General features: G+C 54.9%; 2 protein-coding genes across 2 annotated transcripts in view; one reads left to right on the top strand and one right to left on the bottom strand.

The window, feature by feature from the left end:
- Window positions 1-10,168, top strand: part of LOC137455318 (alpha-2-macroglobulin-like) — a 46,035-nt gene extending 35,867 nt beyond the window's left edge. The window contains exons 25-36 of the mRNA XM_068166030.1: window positions 620-704; window positions 1,594-1,750; window positions 2,069-2,143; window positions 2,692-2,857; window positions 3,712-3,935; window positions 4,485-4,703; window positions 4,999-5,126; window positions 5,457-5,547; window positions 5,703-5,771; window positions 6,570-6,672; window positions 7,144-7,185; window positions 9,990-10,168. Of these exons, the coding sequence (XP_068022131.1) occupies window positions 620-704; window positions 1,594-1,750; window positions 2,069-2,143; window positions 2,692-2,857; window positions 3,712-3,935; window positions 4,485-4,703; window positions 4,999-5,126; window positions 5,457-5,547; window positions 5,703-5,771; window positions 6,570-6,672; window positions 7,144-7,185; window positions 9,990-10,015 (1,385 nt within the window). The 3' untranslated portion in view covers window positions 10,016-10,168. The remainder of the gene's footprint in view (window positions 1-619; window positions 705-1,593; window positions 1,751-2,068; window positions 2,144-2,691; window positions 2,858-3,711; window positions 3,936-4,484; window positions 4,704-4,998; window positions 5,127-5,456; window positions 5,548-5,702; window positions 5,772-6,569; window positions 6,673-7,143; window positions 7,186-9,989) is intronic.
- Window positions 10,169-11,767: 1,599 nt separating this feature from the next.
- The window catches only part of LOC137455319 (alpha-2-macroglobulin-like), a 60,968-nt gene continuing 56,035 nt past the window's right edge, over window positions 11,768-16,700 (bottom strand). Inside the window, exons 32-36 of the mRNA XM_068166031.1 lie at window positions 16,597-16,687; window positions 16,373-16,441; window positions 15,645-15,747; window positions 15,367-15,408; window positions 11,768-13,263 (exon numbers count right to left, since the gene is read on the bottom strand). Coding sequence (XP_068022132.1) covers window positions 13,238-13,263; window positions 15,367-15,408; window positions 15,645-15,747; window positions 16,373-16,441; window positions 16,597-16,687 — 331 coding nt within the window. The 3' untranslated portion in view covers window positions 11,768-13,237. The remainder of the gene's footprint in view (window positions 13,264-15,366; window positions 15,409-15,644; window positions 15,748-16,372; window positions 16,442-16,596; window positions 16,688-16,700) is intronic.

Genomic DNA, 16,700 nt, shown 5'->3' with positions numbered 1-16,700 from the left:
CAGTCTCAAGCTGTGCCAGGGGAGGTTTAGGCTGGGTGTTAGGAAGAAATTCTACACAGAGAGAGAGATTGGCCATTGGAATGTGCTGCCTAGGGTGGTGGTGGAGTCACCATCCCTGGAGGTGCTTAGGAAGAGCCTGGATGAGGCACTTGGTGCCATGGTTTAGTTGATCAGATGGTGTAGGGTGAGAGCTTGGACTGGATAATCTTGAAGGTCTTTTCCAAGCTGGTTAATTCTATTCTAATCTTACCCTACACCTGAAAAAAACCTTCATTACTTTTTACTTTACTATTTTCTGTGGCTTAAGCATTAGGGTACATAATAATTGCACCTCCTTCCCTCTGCTCCCTAGCTGGGTTGCAGTGCAGTGCAGAGGTCTCAGGTGACCCACGACAGTGACTTGTTCATTGTCATTAGTATGTCCTGCCTTTTTTCTGAAGGAGGGCAGGAGTTGCTTCTCCTCATGCAACACAAGCAATGCATGGAGATGGTGATGTGCCAGTTCTTCTTACTGGCTAGGATAGGACTGACCTAGTCCTGTCATCTTTGTTCTTCTGCTCATCCATTCCTCAACAGACTTTCTCTGGCATCTGAGTCTTGCCTTGACTCTCCATTGCAGGTTATCAAAGGCAACTGAACTACAAGCACCCAGATGGTTCTTACAGTACATTTGGACCACGTTATGGACAACTAGGGAATACCTGGTGAGTCTTCAATGTCAATTATACTTCCCCTGTATGCTCTTTCTCACCTACTGAGTTGAGTTGCTGGAAGGTGTCCAGAGAAGGGCAACAAAGCTGGGGAAGGGTTTGGAGCACAGCCCTGTGAGGAGAGGCTGAGGGAGCTGGGGTTGCTTAGCCTGGAGAAGAGGAGGCTCAGAGGAGACCTCATTGCTCTCTACAACTACCTGAAAGGAGGTTGTAGCCAGGTGGGGATTGGTCTCTTCTCCCAGGCAACCAGCACCGGAACAGGAGGACGCAGTCTCAAGCTGTGCCAGGAGAGGTTTAGGCTGGATGTTAGGAAGAAGTTCCCAGAAAGAATAATTTGCCATTGGAATGTGCTGCCCAGGGAGGTGGTGGAGTCAGCATCCCTGGAGGTGTTTAGGAAGAGCCTGGATGAGGCACTTGGTGCCATGGTTGAGTTGATCAGATGGTGCTGGGTGATAGGTTGGACTGGATGATCACAAAGGTATTTTCCAACCTGGTTAATTCTATTCTATTCTATTCTATTCTATTCTACTCTACTCTACTCTACTCTACTCTACTCTACTCTACTCTACTCTACTCTACTCTATTCTATTCTATTCTACTCTACTCTATTCTATTCTATTCTATTCTATTCTATTCTATTCTATTCTATTCTATCAACACAAAGGGATCTCAGGATTTCCTGAGCCAAGAGAGGAATGGAGGCAGGAAGCAGACTTTCACTGATATTTTTGAGGTGGAGGTATTCCATGCATGTTGCCTAATGTCCCACAGTTCTCCAGGCTTTCTTGCCTCTCTCCAGACAGACGATACGCACTCAGGCCCTGTCATCTCAGACAGGCAACACGCTTGCTCAGACCCTTGCACTGCTCTTTCTCCTTTCCAGGCTCACAGCCTTTGTCCTCAAGTCCTTTGCCCAGGCTCGGCGTTACATCTTCATAGATGAGAGGCACATCCAGGATGCTTTGGTCTGGCTCTCCTACAAGCAGAAGGAGAATGGCTGCTTCCGCAGCTCTGGGACGCTCCTGAACAATGCCATGAAGGTACCCTGCCTGCCTGCCTGCTTGGGGTTCTTTCTTGTGAGGCTAGAACTTGTTCATGGGTCCAGATGAGGTTCTTGAGCATGCAGGCAGATGGGAAATTCTCAAGTCGATGGCAAGCACTAGGGACCCAGAGACCATTCTGCAGGACCACCACAACAGAACGGGGAACGAAAGCTAACCTGCACTTTAGAAGTGGCACTACTCCCCCCAGATCAGGTGCAATGAGAGGAGGCAATGCAGAACAAAGTATCCCCACTGGATAAGACTGAAGACAATCAGCTGGGTGAGATCAACAGCCATGCTTGTCTTTCCCCGCAGGGTGGAGTGGACAACGAAGTCTCGCTGACGGCATACATCACTATTGCACTGCTGGAGATTCCTCTGCCTGTAACTGTAAGTGGCTGCACGCTAAACTAAAGCAGATCTGATGCCTGCTTCAATGCAGTGTGGGTTGGGTCATTCTCATTGCAAAGTCTGTGATCTTCTCACTGTAAAACAAGACTCTGATACAAGCAGAACTGAGGTGTGAACTGCAGCAAAAGGAATGCAGGAGAACTTATTGTTAGAAAAGACTTCCTCACTGAAAGGGCTCTCAAACACTGAAAGAGACTGCCCAGGGAGGTGGTTGAAGCCCCACCCCTGGATGGGCCATTAGCAAGGCAAAGACCTCATTGCTCCACAGCCTTCTAATCAGAGGATCTCTCTCCCCCATCCTTAAGTCAAAGTGTGAAAAAACGATTAAAAGATGTGTTAAAGAAAGCCAGACCCAAGCCAAGAAAGAGTCTGTGGCTGGCTGTGGAGTCCCTGGCTTCATCCCAGGGGCACGTTAGACTGGAAGGGGAAGGGATGCACAGTGTTTGTCCTGCCAGAGAGAGGAGATGTCCGTTGCTGCTGCAGGGCTCAGTGCGAGGCTGCTGCAGCTGGGTCCCTCTCTCCGGCAGCACTCGGTGGTGCGCAATGCTCTGTTCTGCCTGGAGATGGCAGCGGACAAGGAGGAGAGCCACGTGTACACCAAGGCGCTGCTGGCCTACGCCTTCGCCCTGGCGGGCAAGGAGGAGAAGCGCAGAGCGATGCTTGGCTCGCTTGAAAAGGAAGCTGTGAGGAAGGGTGAGTGCTCCCGATGGCACATCTCCTTTGCTGGCCTTACGGCCTCCCTTCAGAAAGTGGCTTCTGGTGGTGGTGAATGGCTGCAGGAAATGGCTTCAGTGGGGGGGTGAGGAGGGGTGGAGGGAGAGCAAAAGCTTGTGCACAGGGCTTGCATTCCTCAGAGCTTCTGCTGAGTGCCCAGTGCTGCTTCTCTGCTGTGAGGGAGGCTCTCAGGCAGCACCAGACACCACCCCCATCAGTGCTGAACTAAGGGCAGCTCTGTCAGCATCTCTCACAGTATCACTGTATCACAGTATCACTAAGGTTGGAAGAGACCTCGAGGATCATCCAGTCCAACCTGTCACCACAGACCTCATGACTAGACCATGGCACCAAGTGCCACATCCAATCCCCTCTTGAACACCTCCAGGGATGGGGACTCCACCACCTCCCTGGGCAGCACATTCCAATGACAATGACTCACTTGGTGAAGAACTTTCTCCTCACCTCGAGTCTAAACCTCCCCTGGGCCTGCTGCTCGCTGCCCAGTGCCAGCTGCTCTCTGCACAAGGGAAGGAGTGCCAGCCTGGTGCTCTGCTGGTGCTCAAGCCTGTAACTGCCTGTGTGAATCTGGAGCCCAGCACAGAGTGGTATCCTGGTCCAGGGACAAAGGACTGAGCCTGGGCAGCTGAGTCCTTAGGTTTCCTCTGGCTGCAGACCTGCAGCAACAGCAAACCTAAGGCTTCCCTCTTCATCCTACGTGACAGATGCCTCCTGCAGGCTCTTCTGTCCTGCCAAGCAGCTCAAGGGCTCCCTTGCAGTAGCTACTACTGATGGCTTGTTGTCTTGTCTCCACCTGCCTGCCTGCTGTGCAGATGGGTCTGTGCATTGGCAGCGGCCTGGGAAGGAGCCGGAGGTGGCTCTCCCCTACCGTGGCGATCGAGCTCCCTCTGCTGAAGTGGAGATGACAGCCTATGTGCTGCTTGCTCAGCTCAGCACACGGCCAGCACCTTCCCAGGAGGAGCTGTCCTTTGCATCTCTGATTGCCAAGTGGATCATCAGCCAGCAGAATCCCAATGGGGGCTTCTCCTCCACCCAGGTGAGCTGCTTCCCTCCCCACCAATGTCAGGAGCCAGAAGTGTCAGAGATGCAGCTGGGGCCCAGCCAGGTTTGGCAGGGCAGGGACTGCAGCCCTGCAGTAGAGCCTTGCACTTTCTACCCTGGCTCCAAGATCCCCAGGGGCCAGGAGGTCAGGCAGTGCCTCTAGGAATGACTGAGAGTGATGCATGAGCTGCTTTTGCTGGCACCCTGGGGCAGAATGGGAGGGACTCTGTGCCTGGCCACTGGAGAGGGCTCCCTCTGCCATTTGCTTGTGTAGAGGAGCTGCTGCTTCCCCCTGGGGCGAGCGAGGGAAGGCTGTGCAGAGCTGCAGGCAGCTCAGGGAATGTGCCACTGCAGGGCAGAGGACACAGGAAGGGAATGGAGAGCAGGAAAGGCCACTTTGCCCCTCTGTCCTTGCCACCCAAAGTGGGGGCAAGTGAAGCCTAGAGGGGAGGGTGGCTGCCCCCAGCAGCGGGCAGGCTGTGGGAGCAGAGAGTGGGCAAACCCTGACTGCATGCCTGTGGGTGCTGGGGCCCATCTCTTGCAGGACACAGTGGTGGCTCTCCAAGCCCTGTCCCTGTATGGAGCTGTCACCTATGCCAAGAGTGGAGCAGCTTCCACAGTGAGCCTGAGCTCTGCAGGGGGCTTCCAGCAAGACTTCCAAGTGGATGCCACAAACCGGCTGCTGCTGCAGCGCGTGGCCCTGCCCCGGCTGCCAGGGGAGTACAGCGCTGAGGTGTCTGGTGCAGGCTGTGTCTACCTGCAGGTGAGGGGAGGAGGGCAGCTGACAGCCTGGGAGGGGAGCCCCTTGCCAGGCAGGAGCCAGCTGGGGGGCAGAAGGGAGGGAAGAGAGGGGAAAAGTGGGAGGGAAGGCTGTGGGAGGGGCAAGGGGAGAGCAGCAGAGCTTTGTGGAGGGGACAGAGAGGAATGGAAGGGGGAAAGGATGTGGAGGAGCTATGAGCATGGGAGAAGCAGGGAGGCTGGATGGGGAGAGGGTCAACACTCCCATGTGCTGAGCACAGCTGCACACAGGCTGACACAGAGCTGCTGCTCTCCCCTAGACAAGCCTGAGGTACAACGTGCAGCCCACGCAGGAGGAGGCTCCCTTCATGCTGCATGTTCACACCACCCCAGAGACATGTGTGGACTCCAAGGCTCACAAGATGTTTGACATAGGCATAAATGTCAGGTGAGTCTGCCTTTGGATCTGAGCCTTTGCCAGAGGACACAGGAGGCGGAGGAGGGCTCTGGGAGCCCTGGAGAAGCAGAGCATCCCGGGAAGGTGGGCAGGGAGCCGCTGGGCTGGGAGGAGAACCTGTGGGGGAAGGCCATGTCCTGCAGGGGTGGAGCTGTGTGGGGCTAGTGAGAGGCCACAGGATGACTAGAGCACCGTGGAGGAGCTGGAGAAGGTGGTGCTGGAGTGGCAGGACATGGCAGGGGGCCAGGCTCCATGGGCAAGGTGGAAGTGGCCTGAGCTTGGAGCTGAGGTGTCCTGAGTGGCTGCTGTTTGCCTCCTCAGCTACACTGGGGAGCGCAATGCCTCCAACATGGTGATTGTGGATGTGAAGATGCTGTCAGGATTTGTGCCCTTGAAGTCCTCTGTGAGGAAGGTAGGAGCCTGTGTGTCTAACAAGCTGCAGCATGCCTCTTGTCTTTGAGCCCCCTGCTGGGGGCTGCAGCAAAGGGGAGAGCTGCAGGGCAGCAGTCAGCTCTCTCCTGCCCTTGCCAGCTCCACAGCTGCAGTAACTTTGTCTTCTCTCCTCAGCTGGAAGGTCACCCCAGCATTGAGCGCACAGAGACGAGTGCCAACCATGTCCTGGTGTACCTGGACAGGGTGAGAGTCCAGCTGGGCTGAGCATGGGTCACAACCATCCCTCTGCTTCTGTGCTGGGGACATTTGGCCACACCAGGCAAAAGCTTTGGGACTCCAAACTGCTGAGGCTCTGACAGGCTTAGGGCTGAGTCTCCTTCTGACTTCTGCCCACAGTTCAGCCCTCTGGCTCAGTCTTCACAGCTCCTCTGTTCCATGCTCCAATTGGGCCCTGGCTTCTCCTGCAGCCTCAGTGTGGGGACAGGCCCCAGGGCTTCCCTTTGCCCCTTGGCCAGACCCAAGCCTCTCACCCCTTGCAGAGCCTGGGCACAGGGGACAGGGGAGAGCCATTGATCCTAGGGCAAGGTGGGGAGGTTGGGGCAGGGTAGAGCTGGGGCAAGGTGGGGAGGATGGGGCAGGGTAGAGCTGGGGCAAGGTGGGGAGGATGGGGCAGGGTAGAGCTGGGGCAAGGTGGGGAGGATGGGGCAGGGTAGAGCTGGGGCAAGGTGGGGAGGTTGGGGCAGGGTAGAGCTGGGCCAAGGTGGGGAGGTTGGGGCAGGGTAGAGCTGGGCCAAGGTGGGGAGGTTGGGGCAGTGTAGAGCTGGGGCAAGGTGGGGAGGTTGGGGCAGGGTAGAGCTGGGCCAAGGTGGGGAGGTTGGGGCAGGGTAGAGCTGGGGCAAGGTGGGGAGGATGGGGCAGGGTAGAGCTGGGGCAAGGTTGGGGCAGCCTGGGGCAGGGTAGAGCTGGGGCAAGGTGGGGAGGATGGGGCAGCCTGGGGCTGGTCAGTGCCACCTCTCAGCCTCCCTTGCTTCCCTTAACCAGCTGAGCAGTGAGACCCTCAGGTTCTCCTTCACGGTGGAGCAGGACATTGCTGTGCAGGGCCTGAAGCCAGCTCTGGTGAAGGTCTATGACTACTATGAGACAGGTGAGTGTGGGGCTGGGGTGCCCATGGCAGGGAGGGTGGGCAGGGAGGGCAATGCACTGAGGAACCAGGAGCTCTAGGGGAAATATGCAGCCAGCATCCCCCTTCTGCCTGCCTGCTTCCCCCCTTGTCCTGCCCCATTCTCTTCTCTCTTGCCTGACAGCCTCTTCTCTTGCCCCATTCCTTCTTCTCCCACCCAGGTAGGCCCCACCCCACTGCAGCATGCTCTGAGGAGGTGTCCAAGCAGCCTTGGGCATACTGGGTGGAGCCCTAGGGCTGCTTGTGCAGACTGGCTCTGCCTTACTGCTGCAGCCTCAGGGCAGGGTTGTGACTAGCATCCCCCCAGCCCTGATGAGAGCTCTGGTGGCAAGCTGGGTATGGTGTCAGTGGCCTGTTGTGGGGAGAATCATTGCTCTGGCACCTCTCCTGCCAGGAGGGGCTCTGACTGCCCACTCTCTTCCTTGTCTTTTCCAGATGACTTTGCCACACAGGAGTACACTGCTCCCTGCAGCCAAGGTAAGGTGCACAGGAGCAACTGAAATGCTCCAGCCTGGGCTGTTGCAGGTTGTCTCACATGAAAGTCTTTGCAGTTCTTGGGTTCTCTCAGCCTATGCATCCTCTCAGCATTGATCTTCACTGTGCCTGCTGCAGTCTCTAGGCATGCCTCAGTAGAGAGGAGAAATGCACTGCTGCTACCCAATGCTCTGTGCAAGGTTGGACACAGCTTTCCTTTTGGCTCACTGGGAGCAGCAATCCCAGGGTTACAGCCTTCATCTGCACAGGGGCACTTCCCTGGTCATGTTGTACAACTGAGACTGAAGTCTCCTTGAGGCTGAGCACCACATTCAATCTTCTGTGTCTCTGGTCTCTCCTCTCCTCTCCGAACCTCTCCTCTCCGAACCTCTCCGAACCTCTCCTCTCCGAACCTCTCCTCTCCGAACCTCTCCTCTCCGAACCTCTCCGAACCTCTCCTCTCCTCTCCTCTCCGAACCTCTCCTCTCCGAACCTCTCCGAACCTCTCCTCTCCGAACCTCTCCGAACCTCTCCTCTCCTCTCCTCTCTGAACCTCTCCTCTCCTCTCCTCTCCTCTCCGAACCTCTCCTCTCCTCTCCGAACCTCTCCTCTCCTCTCCGAACCTCTCCGAACCTCTCTGAACCTCTCCTCTCCTCTCCTCTCTGAACCTCTCCTCTCTGAACCTCTCCTCTCTGAACCTCTCCTCTCCTTTCCGAACCTCTCCTCTCCTCTCCTCTCCTCTCCTCTCCTCTCCTCTCCTCTCCTCTCCTCTCCTCTCCTCTCCTCTCCTCTCCTCTCCTCTCCTCTCCTCTCCTCTCCTCTCCTCTCCTCTCCTCTCCTCTCCTCTCTGAACCTCTCCTCTCCTCTCTGAACCTCTCCTCTCCTCTCCTCTCTGAACCTCTCCTCTCCTCTCCTCTCTGAACCTCTCCTCTCTGAACCTCTCCTCTCTGAACCTCTCCTCTCCTTTCCGAACCTCTCCTCTCCTCTCCTCTCCTCTCCTCTCCTCTCCTCTCCTCTCCTCTCCTCTCCTCTCCGAACCTCTCCTCTCCGAACCTCTCCGAACCTCTCCTCTCTGAACCTCTCCTCTCCGAACCTCTCTGAACCTCTCTGAACCTCTCCTCTCCTCTCCTCTCCTCTCCTCTCCTCTCCTCTCCTCTCCTCTCCTCTCCTCTCCTCTCCTCTCCTCTCCTCTCTGAACCTCTCCTCTCCTCTCCTCTCCTCTCCTCTCCTCTCCTCTCCTCTCCTCTCCTCTCCTCTCCTCTCCTCTCCTCTCCTCTCCTCTCCTCTCCTCTCCTCTCCTCTCCTCTCCTCTCCTCTCCTCTCCTCTCCTCTCCTCTCCTCTCCTCTCCTCTCTGAACCTCTCCTCTCTGAACCTCTCCTCTCTGAACCTCTCCTCTCCTCTCTGAACCTCTCCTCTCCTCTCCTCTCTGAACCTCTCCTCTCTGAACCTCTCCTCTCCTCTCTGAACCTCTCCTCTCCTCTCTGAACCTCTCCTCTCCTCTCCTCTCTGAACCTCTCCTCTCTGAACCTCTCCTCTCTGAACCTCTCCTCTCTGAACCTCTCCTCTCCTCTCTGAACCTCTCCTCTCCTCTCCTCTCCTCTCCTCTCCTCTCTGAACCTCTCCTCTCCGAACCTCTCCTCTCCTCTCCTCTCTGAACCTCTCCTCTCCGAACCTCTCCTCTCCGAACCTCTCCTCTCTGAACCTCTCCTCTCCTCTCCTCTCCTCTCCTCTCCTCTCCTCTCCGAACCTCTCCTCTCCTCTCCTCTCCTCTCCTCTCCTCTCTGAACCTCTCCTCTCTGAACCTCTCCTCTCTGAACCTCTCCTCTCTGAACCTCTCCTCTCCTCTCTGAACCTCTCCTCTCCTCTCTGAACCTCTCCTCTCTGAACCTCTCCTCTCTGAACCTCTCCTCTCCGAACCTCTCCTCTCCTCTCTGAACCTCTCCTCTCCTCTCCTCTCTGAACCTCTCCTCTCCTCTCCTCTCTGAACCTCTCCTCTCCTCTCCTCTCCTCTCCGAACCTCTCCTCTCCTCTCCGAACCTCTCCTCTCCGAACCTCTCCTCTCCTCTCCGAACCTCTCCTCTCCTCTCCGAACCTCTCCTCTCCGAACCTCTCCTCTCCGAACCTCTCCTCTCCGAACCTCTCCTCTCCTCTCCGAACCTCTCCTCTCCTCTCCTCTCTGAACCTCTCCTCTCCTCTCTGAACCTCTCCTCTCCTCTCTGAACCTCTCCTCTCCTCTCTGAACCTCTCCTCTCTGAACCTCTCCTCTCTGAACCTCTCCTCTCCGAACCTCTCCTCTCTGAACCTCTCTGAACCTCTCCTCTCCTCTCCGAACCTCTCCTCTCCGAACCTCTCCTCTCCTCTCTGAACCTCTCCTCTCCCCTACCCTACCCTACCCTTTTTAGGGCCACATTTGCCAGGCTGCAAACACAGAAGTGTACTGAGAGACTTCTCTTGGTGAAGTGTTTAGGTTGTTCACAACTTTGGTGGTGACCTTTCAAAATCTGCCATGTTTAAGGCCAGGCTGGATGAGGCTGTGGCCAGCCTGATGTAGTGTGGGGTGTCCCTGCCCATGGCAGGGGGGTTGGAACTAGATGATCCTTGTGGTCCCTTCCAACCCTGACTGATACTGTGATACTTAAACATTGCCCAGCCCTTCCCATTCAGTTATCTGTCTGTAACTTGGCATTCTCAAGTGAAGCAGATTTTAACAGAGCTTGAACACAGCCACCAGAACATAGGGAAAATGTCCAGGACTCTGGACACCACCTCTTCAGCATGCTCACCTCTCTCCTTTTCACACCTCCAGCCCAGGCTGAAGAGGGAAATGCCTGAAGGCCAAATCTTGTCTGAGTCTTGCTGGATCAGCTTGTGTGTCTCTGCTCCTAGAAGACCTTCTTGTTGAGGGAGGCCATTAAAATATTAGAGGAGGACACCTCAACACCAAACCAGGAAGTAACAGCATAAATAAAGTCTTGTTTCTCATCAGATGCCTCTGGCCTTAGTTTCTGCTGCTGTGTCTTGTCTCTTCTCCCATTCATGTGTAATAGGCTGTGAAGATCAAGGGCAACCTTGAAATCCATGACCATGAAATGGTTTAGTTCATGATCCTTAGGACAAGGAGGAGGATGCATAGCAACCTCACTGGCCTGGACTTCAGCAGTGCAGACTTAGAGCTCCTCAAGGAGCTGCTCAGTCCTTGGGGAGAGGGGCCCAAGAAAGCTGGTTAGTATTCAAGGATTAGCTCTCTTGAGCCCAGGAGCAATGTGTCTCAATAAAGAAGAAGGAGGGGGAAAAATGCCAGGAAGCCTGCATGAATGAGCTCCTGGATACTAGTTGCAAAAAGAATGCCTACAGAGGGTGGAGAGGGACAGGCAGCCTGGGAGGAAGACAGAGAAGTTCTCCATGCAGCCAGAGATCAGGTCAGGAAAGCTAAGGCCCAGACAGAATTAAATGTGGCTGGGGACATCAAGGCTAAGAAGATCATCAGTGACAAATGGAGACCAGGGAAAATGTGGACCCTCTCTGGAAGGAAACAGGGACCTGGTCACACAGGACATGGAAAAGGTCTCAGGTACTCAATGACTTTTTTGCCTCCATCTTCCATGGTAAGTAAGGGCTCTAACAACACCATCCACGTTGCAGAAGGCAAGGACAGGGTCAGGGAGAATGAAGATCTGCCCACTGTAAGAGAGGACCAGATCTGAGACCATCTAATGAACATGAAGATACACAGGTCCAGGGCACCTGATGAGATCCAGCCATGGTTCCTGAGGGAACTAGCAGAGGAAGTTACAGAGCCACTTTCCATCATGTTTGAGAAGCCATGGGGGGCTGGTGCAGTTCCCTCTGACTGGAAAAGGAGAAACATAAGCCCCACTTGCAAAAAGAGAGGCAACAGGGAACCACAGGCCAACCAGTCTCCCACAGTGCCCAGCAACATAATGGAGCAGATCCTCTGATGATTCTGCTAGGGGACATGGAAAGCAAGGGGGTGGTTGGTGGCATCCCTGGTAGTGTTCCAGACTAGTCTGGATGAGGCTTTGATCAACCTGATGTAGTGGGAGGTGTCCCTGCTCATGGCAGGGGGTTGGGACAAGATGATCTTTAAGGTCCCTTCCAACTCAAACCATTCTATGAGTCATAGAATCAATAAGGTTGGAAAAGAGCTCAGATATCATCAAATCCAACCTATCCCATAATGATTCTATGAAATCCTGCCTGACAAACATCTTTCCTAAACTGAGGGGCCCAGAACTGGATGCAGGACTCAAGGTGTGGCCTAACCAATGCTGAGCACAGGGCACAATGACTTCCCTGCTCCTGCTGGCCACACTGTTCCTGATGCAGGCCAGGATGCCAATGGCCCTCTTGGCCGCCTGGGCACACTGCAGGCTCATATTCAGCCTACTATCAACCAGCCCTCCTCAGATCCCTCTCTGCCTGGCTGCTCTCAGCCACTCTGACCCCAGCCTGTAGCACTGCATGGGGTTGCTGTGGCCAACCCAGCACTTGGATGTGTTCAATCTCATACCATTGGATTCTGCCCCCCATAACCCACAGGAGACAGTGACAAAACAACTGACATCTAGCAAAAGAGCTGGGCTTTATTTGCTCTTGATAACACTGTTTGGACAGGCACACTACAAACACCCTGGGTGGAACCAGAGGAACAAGCAGCATGTTTTGAGAAGCAGTAAGTCAGCTCAGATCTTTCTGCCATTCAAAAGTTAAAGCCAGGAATGAGTGGGACAAAAGCCAGGCAAGAGGAGGCTCGCTGCAGATGTCTAACAGGACTACAGACAGTTTCACCAAAGCAACCCTTTGATTAAACTAAATGTGCCATTGAAGCCAGGCTTAGGTAGGTGGGTTGCTGGCCAATGTCATTAGCTTCTCCTTTGGAGTATGTGAGAAGCAGCAGGCACAGAATGTGGAAGCTCCCACAAGAACACACAAGGTTCAAGTGGAGCACAGGCTCGTTTCAGTTAGCAGCTGGGGGTATCATGTATGTACACATCCCTCCTGCCTCCCACAGTGCACACTCTTAGAAGAAGGCACACCATGGGTCTCCTCCCACTACTCTACAAGCAAGAAACAACCCTGGGAAGGCTGGCTGTGGGGAGATACCACAGAGGCTGCCTTCCTTGTAGCTGTGCTGGAGTGCCTGCTGTGGCCTCTCTCTGTCTCACCTGGAGGAGTCATCTTCATCAGTGGCCCCAGATTTCTTCAGAGCACAACTTCAGTGAGGATGGCTGAGGAGGCTTTGGGCCAGGGAGGAGCTCAGGAGGGTTTTGGCCAAGGAGGAGATGAGAGGAGGGTTTGGGTCAAGCTGAAGCTCAGGACAGTTGTGGCTTCATTTTGGGCTGCTCCCTCCCAAGCTGCTGCCTGGGGTAGGCTGGGCAGGTGACTTTCTGCACCTTGCCTCTGCTGCCAGTTGGCAGGTGACCCATCCTTGGTCTTCCAGGTGTTCAGAAAAGGCTTGGCTGGGGCCCTTGGAGCCATGGTTTAGTTGTCAGGAGGTGCTGGGTGACAGGTTGGACTCGACGATCTCTGAGGTCTTTTCCAACCTTACTGACTCTATGCTTCTATGATTAGCTCATTAGCTGCTCATCCAAGCTGCCTGCTGGTGAGTGATGTGTGTAGGCACAGCAATTACATCACAGCTATGGTTTCTAAGCCAAAGGAGAGAAACTGTTCCCAAAAGCACTTGTCAGATGAAAGTTCAGAGTTTGTAACACTGAGTTGGCCACATTAGACCCCAGGTTAAATCATTCCATCCCCTGTTCTTCCCCTCCCCCCCTGACTTGTCAGCCTTATTACCCTGCACACAGGCATGGCTGGGGGGGCTCTTCAACTTAAGCAACCAGGCAGATGAAAGCTGTGAGTGGAGGCTCAGCAAGAAGAACAGAATTGGGAATGAAGAGCTCAAAACCCATTGGTGAGGCCAGGTAATTTATTTGCCAAGTTCACTTCCCAGCTTTGCAGGCACTGTTCATCTGTCACTCCATAGATGGTGGTTGTAGTGAGGCAGGTGGCTCCAGCAGCTGTGCATACACCTTATGGATTGCTCTGGTCTGCTTCCTCTGCAAGGATGGAAGACAGGAGGAATTAGCTTTAGCAATGGAATCAGAAATGCCAGTTCCCCCTCTCAGGCTGAGAAGCAGAGAGCAAGATGTGAGGGTGCAAAGCCAGACTGTACATGAAGCACAGCACAGGAGAGCCAGACTAAGGCTGAAGGTCATCTACATCTCTCAACACCTGTAGCACTTTCAAAGCTGTGTGAGGCTGAGAGAGGGCAGAGGCTCCTCCTGGCACACAGGGAGAGAGAACCAGAGTGGGATTTATCATTTCCCACCACCAAGATACAAAACTTCTGCAGTCCTCGAGCCCAAATGACTTTTCTCTGCTCTGAGATGCCACAGTCAGGCCCCATCACAAACCAGTTCCCAAGGTTTTGTGATCCACAGACCCATCCATGCTCCAAAAACTACAGCTGGGCAAGTGCTGGGGAGCCAGCCCTGCCAGTCTCATATTGGCAGACTCCATGTAGGGTCAGGGTGTTTCACAGGCCTGCCAGCCTTGGGCAGGAGGTCTGGAATGCAGCATGCAATCATGGCAGGCCAGGCCATGATGTGCTGCTTTATGAGTTATGTTTTGGTGGGCTTGATATAGAATAGAATAGAATAGAATAGAATAGAATAGAATAGAATAGAATAGAATAGAATAGAATAGAATAGAATAAACCAGGTTGGAAGAGACCTCCAAGATCATTGTGTCCAACCTATCATCCAACACCACCTAATCAACTAACCCATGGCACCAAGCACCCTGTCAAGTCTCCTCCTGAACACCTCCAGTGATGGTGACTCCACCACCTCCCTGGGCAGCACATTCCAATGGGCAATCACTCTCTGTGTAAAACTTCCTCCTGACCTCCAGCCTGAATTTCCCCTGGCACAGCCTGAGACTGTGTCCTCTTGTTCTGGTGCTGGCTGCCTAGGAGAAGAGACCAACCCCCACCTGGCTACAACCTCCCTTCAGGTAGTTGTAGAGAGCAAGAAGGTCTCCCCTGAGCCTCCTCTTCTCCAGGCTAAGCAACCCCAGCTCCCTCAGCCTCTCCTCACAGGGCTGTGTTCCAAGCACCTCACCAACTTTGTTGCCCTTCTCTGGACTCATTCCAGCAAGTCAACCTCCTTCCTAAACTGAGGGGCCCAGAACTGGACACAGGACTCAAGGTGTGGCCTAACCAGTGCAGTGTACAGGGGCAGAATGACCTCCCTGCTCCTGCTGGCCACACTCTTCCTGATGCAGGCCAGGATGCCATTGGCCCTCTTGGCTGCCTGGGCACACTGCAGGCTCATGTTCAGCCTACCATCAACCAGCACCCCCAGGTCCCTCTCTGCCTGGCTGCTCTCAGCCACTCTGACCCCAGCCTGTAGCACTGCCTGGGGTTGTTGTGGCCAATGTGCAGAACCTGGCACTTGGATGTGTTCAATCTCCTGCCCTTGGACTCTGCCCATCTGTCCAGCCTGTCCAGGTCCCTCTGCAGAGCCTCTCAACCCTCCAGCAGATCAACTCCTGCCCCCAGCTTGGTGTCATCTGCAAATTTACTGCTGATGGACTCAATGCCCTCATCCAGATCATCAATGAAGATGTTAAAGAGGATGGGGCCCAGCACTGATCCCTGGGGGACTCCACTACTGACTGGCTGCCAGCTGGATGTGGCACCATTCACCACCACTCTCTGCAGACAAGTGCTGCTGGGAGGAAGGGTGCTGAGTGATTGGAAAGAGCAAAGTCCTCTTACCATGGGCTCACAGCTGTACTAGCTGGAGCCCTTGGAAGGGACCACAGGATACCTCAAATCTGAGACAACAGCAATGATAGAAGAGACTTAAAAACCAAGTCCAAGGGGCAGTAGGAGAACAGCAGGGACACAACTTCCACTGCAGCCAGGAGAAAGAGACTGTGGACATCACTCCTGAGATTTCAGGGGTGAGGGATTTGGAATGAGACAACTTAGTGCCTCTGTGCTTTCAGACTTGCACACAAAATCTGTGCCTCTGAGCAGGGCCAGACCCATCCAAACTGAGCAGGAATAGAAAACCACTGGCTGGAAAGAGTGAAAAAAGGAGGAGGACCACGCAGAGAGCTGTGAAGGAGGGAAGGGCTCTTAGTTCTCCTACCGGTGGTGCAGGGAGCATTGTACTCCTGTGTGGCAAACTCCCCTGGAAAAGAGAAGGGAAGGGAGAGAAGAGGCTGTCAGGCTCCTTGGAGCTCCTGGTGCTGGGACAGCTGCAATACTTCTGCCAGGCCCCAAAGCAGGTCACAGACCCCCCCCAGACTCTCCACAGTGATCACAGCAGGCTTGACAGGGCTCCAGGCTCTGCCTGCCAGCACATCACCCTCCCTGCCCCGGGCTGCCCACCCTCCCTGCCATGGGCACCCCCAGCCCCACACTCACCTGTCTCATAGTAGTCATAGACCTTCACCAGAGCTGGCTTCAGGCCCTGCACAGCAATGTCCTGCTCCACCGTGAAGGAGAACCTGAGGGTCTCACTGCTCAGCTGGTTAAGGGAAGCAAAGGAGGCTGAGAGGTGGCACTGACCAGCCCCAGGCTGCCCCAACCTCCCCACCTTGCCCCAGCTCTACCCTGCCCCAGGCTGCCCCAACCTTGCCCCAGCTCTACCCTGCCCCAACCTCCCCACCTTGCCCCAGCTCTACCCTGCCCCAACCTCTCCACCTTGCCCCAGCTCTACCCTGCCCCATCCTCCCCACCTTGCCCCAGCTCTACCCTGCCCCAGGCTGCCCCAACCTTGCCCCAGCCTTACCCTGCCCCATCCTCCCCACCTTGCCCTAGGATCAATGGCTCTCCCCTGTCCCCTGTGCCCAGGACCCCTGATCTGTGAGAGGCTTGGGTCTGGCCAAGGGGCAAAGGGAAGCCCTGGGGCCTGTCCCCACACTGAGGCTGCAGGAGAAGCCAGGGCCCAATTGGAACATGGAACAGAGGAGCTGTGAAGACTGAGCCAGAGGGCTGAACTGTGGGCAGAAGTCAGAAGGAGACTCAGCCCTGAGCTTGTCAGAGCCTCAGCAGTTTGGAGTCCCAAAGCTTTTGCCTGGTGTGGCCAAATGTCCCCAGCACAGAAGCAGAGGGATGGTTGTGAGCCATGCTCAGCCCAGCTGGACTCTCACCCTGTCCAGGTACACCAGGACATGGTTGGCACTCGTCTCTGTGCGCTCAATGCTGGGGTGACCTTCCAGCTGAGGAGAGAAGACAAAGTTACTGCAGCTGTGGAGCTGGCAAGGGCAGGAGAGAGCTGACTGCTGCCCTGCAGCTCTCCCCTTTGCTGCAGCCCCCAGCAGGGGGCTCAAAGACAAGAGGCATGCTGCAGCTTGTTAGACACACAGGCTCCTACCTTCCTCACAGAGGACTTCAAGGGCACAAATCCTGACAGCATCTTCACATCCACAATCACCATGTTGGAGGCATTGCGCTCCCCAGTGTAGCTGAGGAGGCAAA

This window comes from Melanerpes formicivorus, unplaced genomic scaffold (assembly GCF_026170545.1).
Source record: "Melanerpes formicivorus ecotype bairdi unplaced genomic scaffold, bMelFor1.0.p_v2 SCAF_96, whole genome shotgun sequence".
NCBI lineage: Eukaryota > Metazoa > Chordata > Aves > Piciformes > Picidae > Melanerpes > Melanerpes formicivorus.
This window is presented reverse-complemented; position numbering and strand designations above follow the sequence as displayed.